This window comes from Aplysia californica, unplaced genomic scaffold, assembly GCF_000002075.1.
Source record: "Aplysia californica isolate F4 #8 unplaced genomic scaffold, AplCal3.0 scaffold00432, whole genome shotgun sequence".
Taxonomy (NCBI): Eukaryota; Metazoa; Mollusca; class Gastropoda; order Aplysiida; family Aplysiidae; genus Aplysia; species Aplysia californica.
In genome coordinates this window covers 123637-131119 of record NW_004797702.1, presented here as the reverse complement: position 1 = coordinate 131119, position 7483 = coordinate 123637, and the positions used below count along the sequence as shown (strand labels likewise).

The 7483-nt window shown below is 43.6% G+C and overlaps 1 protein-coding gene across 1 annotated transcript in view; it reads left to right on the top strand.

Annotated features, from left to right (window-relative positions):
- Positions 1-7483, top strand: part of LOC101848768 (serine-rich adhesin for platelets) — a gene marked incomplete at its 3' end in the record, with an annotated part of 46657 nt that overhangs the window by 3570 nt on the left and 35604 nt on the right. The window contains 1 exon segment of the mRNA XM_013086072.2: positions 2161-4629. Within this exon segment, the coding sequence (XP_012941526.1) occupies positions 2709-4629 (1921 nt within the window).

Sequence of the window (7483 nt, the reverse complement as noted above, 5' to 3'; positions counted from 1 at the left end):
GAGCATGTTCTTATTGCCTGAGTTTGAATTTTGAAATTTCAGGTGAAAGATTCAGAGTTTTTTTCTGCCTCCTCCAATCAAGTGTTGAGGTTTTGACTGCATCATCCCTGTTTGCTAATTTTGCTATGATGAGTGCTGTATATGCCTCCTTTGGTGTTGTGAAGTAATTTTTTGGATTTGAGATTGGAATTTTGCAGAACCATGTCACATTTCTATGGTAACCTCAGCGAAACAATTTTGTGACTAGTTAATTAAATACATTTTACTGAGAGCTCACCTAATGTCCGTTACCTTTCAAGTTTCTTTTTTATTGAAGTATGTGCCAGTTTCCATTCATAACAAGTTGCCAGGGCAAGCGTTATATACAACTCGTTTGATAAATTATGGTAAAATGCTAATGCAGGTCTTCATAAGTTACTCCTCATTTTATAGAAACCCAGATGATGCCTTTTTTCTCCTTCTTTTTTTCTTTTATTCCTTTTGGGAGTACATTTTGTATATCTTGCATGTAATCCATATAACCCTTTTTTGGGCATTTTTTGAACCATTTTGTGGGTTTTGGTGTTTATCTTTACAGCCAATGTATTTTATCACACTTGCACTGTATATTATGGTTTGTAGACTGCAAAGGGTATCATGAGTAATTAAGAGTGGGCACTATGTGATCAGTAGGCCTACCTTTTCTTTCTTTAAAAAAAAAATAACAAGCCACTTTTCAAACGAAATTAGGTGTCAGTTTGGTTGAAGTACAATGGCAGTCTTCTTAGTCAGTCTCAGTGACTGAATTTAGGAACCTGACTTTTAAAAATGTAGTGATACATTAATGGTAAATTTCAAGGACATTCCTCTGTGCATACTGACCTAAACTGATTTTGAGATATATCTTGCTACACTCATACGAACGAGAGGACTGGTTTTAACAGTGAATCAACTATTTGAAGCTGCAAGAGGCCCAGAAAAAGGTTGCAGACAAGCCTGGACACTAGACTGTTACGCCTGAACTTGTTTTTTTTTCTTTTTTTTCTAATATCAGGTTTAGTTCTAAATTATAATTTATCGAGCCATTTTATGAAATGTGAAAGTCCAGTGTCACATGTAATGTGGGGATGATGATGTGATATGAAGATATATCAAAGCAGTAATAGAACTATTCTCTAGTCTTTCCCCTTTATTTTGTTTGTTTTGCTTTGTGATTAGTTTTGTGTGAACATTGTATCTGGTAGCTTTAAACTGTTGCAGTCAGTTTGGCCAGTTAAATTACAACCTCACTTTAAACTGCCGCTCAGAAGTAGGTTAATGTTTCTGATCACTTTAACATGATGCTGTATGGCGCATATATGCTCACATTGCTCTTGACTTTTAAAGTGTTAAATGTTTGTTTTGAGTGAAGAGAAAAACTTCAACTATGTAATAATGGTCATGTGGTGAAAGAAAAAAAAATCAAAACTGGAAGAAAAGAAGCAGAAAAGCAATTTTTATATGCAGAAAAGAAAGAAATGTTAGTAAGACAAGCAGGAGGCCATACTGCAATTTTTAGATGGCTACCTCTGATACTTGGAAGGTGAGCTATATTTTATGTCAGTGTGGCAGCTTTATCTACAGCAGATAGAGCCTATCGTGGTACTCAAAGTTCTCAAGTCCTTGACTTACTCCATATGCCTGCCGGGGCGATCAGTTTCTTGGTAGTGAGGAATCTTTTTTCTTCCCTTCCCTCGAAGCCCACGACATGTGAAATGGAAAGGATTATTTGAGAGAAACACCGTTCAATGATTCCCGAGTGCATGTCTGAATAATTAATTAAGGGTTTCGATTTTTGACGAAAAGAAAAAAGAGCCTAAACAACAAAAAAAAAAAAGGGAAAAAAAAGAAAGAAAGGAAGACCAACAACTGACAGTACCCTTAGAGTATAATTGGTAAAGAAATAATAATATAAAAGAAAAGACAACCCAAACCCCAACTTCTTCAGGGTGTTGATCGTCTGTGAATTACAGAAGCAATTGTATTTGTATGGGTTTTAAGACATTTTTAAAATCGCATTTTTTTACTTTTTGACCTTGCAACCCCCTTTTAATGATGCATGAACAGATTTTGTGCATACACAGCGCATAGATTGCTTGCCACTAACCTTTGTATACGACAATTTTCTTTCTTTCTTTTCAGAATTTTGACTAACATCATGTGAGAATGAAATGACAAGATTTAAATCCCCCCACCCCGGCATGGTGTAGTTTTGTGCTCTAGGTTCTCGGCCCGGCCCAGTCCGGTTACCCCAGAGCTCCAGCGATAGTCAAAGCTTCACGGTCACCGACCTATGTACCGGACCCTGGGCGCTCCTCCCAAGCTAAAATTTAGTATGTCACGAGTAGAGAGATAGATTTCTTGAAATAGAAAACGTAACTGTTCATTTATTCGTGTTGGATTATTTCACGGTGGATAGGATATTTATTCTTATAAAGTCCCACTTGGTTTATGGATAAAGAATTTGATGCGAGTGACTACTGATCCAGACAGCGGATGTGATGTTTAGTGCAAAGAGCACAGCATGTGAACGGGGAATAGTTCATATTTGAAAGATAATCTTTTTTTTTTGTTCTCTGGTTTTGATACTTGTTGTGGGTAGATTTTTGTGTGTTCTGGAGATATTTTCAGAGTTTATAATTCATACCATTAAAAGTAATCCTAGTCGTACCTAATCTTTAGCTCAAAAAATGGCGTCCAAAAATTCGTTTGGGTCGTCAGCTGTGTCTGCCTCCTCTTCCTCCTCTTCCTCCTCCTCCTCCTCGTCATCCTCATTAAACACAGTGAGGACTTCCATTCGTACGCCGCTGAAGCCGGCAAGTGTTCAAGATCTTAAAGCCAAATTTGACCCCGGAAAGCTGGGCTCTGAAGGCGGCGGCGTGGCTAACTCCACAACCACCACCACCTCCGCCACTAGCAAACTGACCCGGTCCGGGGAGAGGTCGAGCTTCGGCAAGGGCGGCACGTCGCCGTCGTCGTCGCTGTCCTCGTTATCCACGTCAGGCTCGCGGTCGTCCTCTTCAGCGGTGTCCCTCTCGTCTGTCAGCTCTTCTCTCCACGCTGCTGCTCAGAGGAAACTTGGAGCCCCTACCTCCTCCTCCTCCTCCTCTTCTTCTTTGCCTGCTACGGGTCTGAATAGATCTGCTCCCAAATCCACCGTGAGTTTGACGTCCCCAAGGCCTTTCTCGCCCCCGTCTTCCAAAAGTAGCAGCGCCCTGTCCTCACGCCCTGGTGGCCAGAGCGGCAATAGCCCCGTGCTGGGCAATTCCTCCAGGTTATCTTCCTCTGACGGACTCTCTTCCTCCTCCTCCTTGTCGTCCACTACGTCAGCGACGAGAAGCGGCGGGAAGTGGGAGCCCCGTTCTGTGAGCAAAAGCTCGTGGTCGAATACGTGCAGCAGTGGCAGCAGCACCCCGCGCGGGGCCGGGGGAGCAGGGGACGGGGCGGACTCGAGTACCGGGACCGTGTTTGAAAGGGACAAGGATGGCCGTGTGGAGCTCCCCGTCATGCACATCAACACCTCCGGGTCGGAGGTCAAGGTCGAGGTTCAGAAACAGTCGAGCGTGGACGGCGGTGGTTCGAGACTGCGGGCGAGCGGCGGCGCGGACAGGACGGGCTCCAGATATCTGGGGAAGAAAGTCTCGGAGACGAAAACCGCCTTCAGCGCGGGCGGAGGGGGAGGGGTGTCCAATATCAGGAACGAGAAACCCGCGGCTGTGTCGAAACAGGACAGCCCTCCCGTGCAGAGAACGAGCAAACTAGTGGCCAGGGAAATCAAAATCGAGAGGCTGGACACGGGGGAGAATGTGACGTCCTACAAAGACAGCAAGACTTCCGAGTTCAAGACGAAGAACGCCGCATCGCCCAAGCCGAGGAGGTCGGCCGGGAAAACCGATTCCGGGAAAAGCGATTCCGGTGCTAAGGTAAACGTGGGGAACAAAGTCCAGGAAATCAAAGTTCAGAGGGTTTCTAGTGCTGAGGCCTCCAAGCCGGACAGACCTCCCCCAGAGTTTAGTCAAATCAAACTACGCGCAACAAAACCGCCCGCTCAGCTCCAGCAGGACGAGTCTATCGGAAAGGGCCAGTCGGGCGGCGGGTCGTCGGAACTGCTGAGGACGAAGAGCTCTGACCTGGACAAGCGCCTGTCACGAAAGATCAGCCCTGAGAGGTTTGAACGCCTCAAGTTTGACTTTGAGCGCGGGGTCCCTACCGAGACGGTGGCCCGCCGCGGCTCGGAGACAACGGACCACATCGCGCTGCAGCAGAAGGCGCGGGAACAGGCGAAGGGCGTGAAGGAGGACGACACGCCAATCATCGCTAAGAAGAAGAAGGAAGAGTCCATTCTGACCGAGGGGTTGAAGGTGTCAGATTTCGTGAAGCAGGTCAACAAGATGAACCCGGAAGCGGAAGGGCCTCCCAAGTGGAAGGCGCATGCGCAGCAGCAGCGTCAGAAGAGCCAGACGAGCTCGGCGGCCTCCAGTGACGTAGGAGGGGACAGTTACTACCAGGGGATACCGGGAGAGGAGGAGATGGGCAATTACAGCGGCGCCGCCGACGACGATGACGACGACGACGACATCTACGAGAAGGTGGCGCACCACCTACAGCGCGGTAAGTCCTCACCAACCACTTTGGCTAACATAGTCGTAGAGAGAAAAATATGCGTGAAAAAGCTTATCCTGTCAAAGGCTGTAAGGCCAACATTAAAAAACTGAAAACAAACATCAAGAACAACAACTACAATAAGAAAAACAAACAATAACGACAACACCAGGTCAAACAAAACAACGAACAAATTATCAAACAGTTCTGTTCTCCCCACGCTTGTTTTGCTACTTCTGAAAGCGGTCAAGTTTGAATAATATTTAAGGCCAAAAAAGATGTCCTCATTGTTATCATCTCGGGGAGTGGGGGGAGGGGGACGAGAGCTTTAGATACACTGTTCGGAGTTGAGAACGGCCTATTGTATGTGTGATCTAGCCGAAAAATCCCTCCAACTTCAGGCCTGCACTAACTTGTTCGTCTCGTGTTGCGACAAGGGGAAAACAGAGATTTGTAATTAGCCACCACCAACAGTGTCCCCTGAGCCCGGTCTGTCTCGGAGGCTGGGAAGGAAGTGTTGAACCTATTGAAATACTATTAGTATTTTCTCTCACCGGCGTCTGCAGTGTGGCGGTTAGGATCTTCCCCATTGCATGGAAAGGTGTTTTACTATTATTACTTTTTTAAAAATCGAGTATCTCCGTTTATCTGTAAGGATGTTGTATCCCACTCAAACCGGTTTTGGTCCTACCAAGCAAGGTCGAATCGAAGCAGGCTTTCGCCCTCCCCCTCCCTAAAAAAGGATCTAAATTGTGTCAATATGGGTTCGTGAAAAGTTTTTAGTAGTTTCAGCTCCGGTCTCCCAACAGTCGACGAAGCCCCCGCTTTGGGAACCACATTCTGTCGTTGCCTGAGCATGTCATGGAAAGAAATAAATAAAAAGAAAAAGAGACAGCTGAAAGCAACAGAAGCCACAGACGCTACTTTTTAAACTCTTTCAAAGCCGCAATGAGTCGCTTTAGCAAAATCCGAATAATATGTTAGTGCACCTCTTCGGTAAATAATATGTTATGAACCGATTCGGCAAATGGGTTAAAACCACTTTGACAAGGGTTAGCATCTCTTCAACGAATAGGTGCACTCACTTCGGCAAACGGGTCAGGAAAGAGAGGTAAAAGTCTGAATTCGGATAATGTACCTATTGAGGTTTATCCGATTTTCCGGATATTTATCCGGATTTTGCCCACCTCTACTTGCCGCACACTTCTCCGTCTGTCTATATTTATATGTTACTTATACTTATAGGCGATAAAATAATCGCGAGTGAAAAGAGTTAATTAAAACTCTTAATCTGTTTCCGCCGTGTTGTCGGCGGTCAGTTTGTAAGCAACTGAGCCAATTCTTGCGTCCATGTTCCAAACGAAACAGCGCTTTCTTAATTAAAAGTATTCAACATCCATTTGCTCTAATGGATCCTTGTTGACGTTCCAAAAGGAACAGCGGGCTTAAAAAAAACCCCAAACAAAAACCCAAAACAAAAAAGCTACCTTTGTTATTGTATTAACGCTAACTGCTTGAGCATTTTCTTGTACAAGATAGACGTGCTGGCATGAAGATAACATGAGAATGTTAACATGATAATTGTGAAAAAAAAAAGAACTCATCCTACGTTCTTTTGGTACAAAGTATACTTATAAAGAGAATCATAGATTCTGCAGCGTAGACTTGTACTACTACTAATACTATTGATACCTTATAGACTGCAGACCCATGTCGCCTTTTTTGTTGTGTTTGTTTGTTTGTTTGAATATTCTTGGTTTGAAAATCGAACAAACAGTATACATATATTTTTTTCATCCAATAATCCCTGCTTGCAAATACTGACACTTTTACTTTATAATAGAATATAATAGAATTTGTATAACCTACCTTCTAAAAAAAAAAACGTATTCATTTAGTTGCCTTAAGGCAATTGCTACTACTATTACTATGCCTCTTGGGACTTTTTAAAGACCGGTTTTTAAAAAAAACCCTGTAGTCTTGGTTTTTCTTTCACCTTTTTTTGGTTGCCCTTTTTGTTCAAGCAATTTGCTTTTATAGTATTCCTCCTTCAGGTGATGGTTTTTTCATATTTTGATGTTCTTCAGTTCTTCAGTCCTGTTTTATCTACCCCCCCCCCGCCCCCATTTTCACGTCACGGGAACGCTTGCGTTTTTCTAATCCTTCTTGCTCGGGGATGTTTGTGAATGCGGTCATGGACTCTTGCACCATTCCATCAGCGTTGTGGTTTTGAGAAAACTCTTAAACCCCCCCCCCCCCAAACAAACCAAACCAAAACCAAACAGAAAACATTGCTTACCTAAGTAAATTTTATGACCTATGCAAAAGCGACATTGTCTCAATAATAATTTTTTAGTACACGTAACCATACCATGCTATACTATATTGAGGATACGGAACAAGTAACTGGGTTTATGTGAGAGGGTTTTTTTTTCTTTTATTTTCCGTGAAGGCTCTCCACCTCTGCCATTCGGTTTTAATAGAGATTGACGTTAAGTTCAGAGGTTCCGGTTCTTAAATAAACTTACAGTATTGAAAGGGACATAAAACCCATACCATGCTGAGAAGAGGCGGGTTGAAATAAAGTATACCCCCCCCCCCTTTTCATGATGGCTCATGGACGATTACAGCCCGCTATTTCAAATTTATGGGTGGTCGGCGGACGTTCTGGTATGGTTTGTTCCTTCTTTCCTGTCAAACATCTATCGCCATTAAACTTATCTGTCTTCCTCCTTTTCTTTGTGTGTTACTCTCAAGCGACACCTCTGACCTTCAGCACTTATGTATGTCATTATAATAATGATATGACCTAATTGTATTTCAAGTGCAGCAAAACTCGTACTTAAACTAAAACTACCACCCC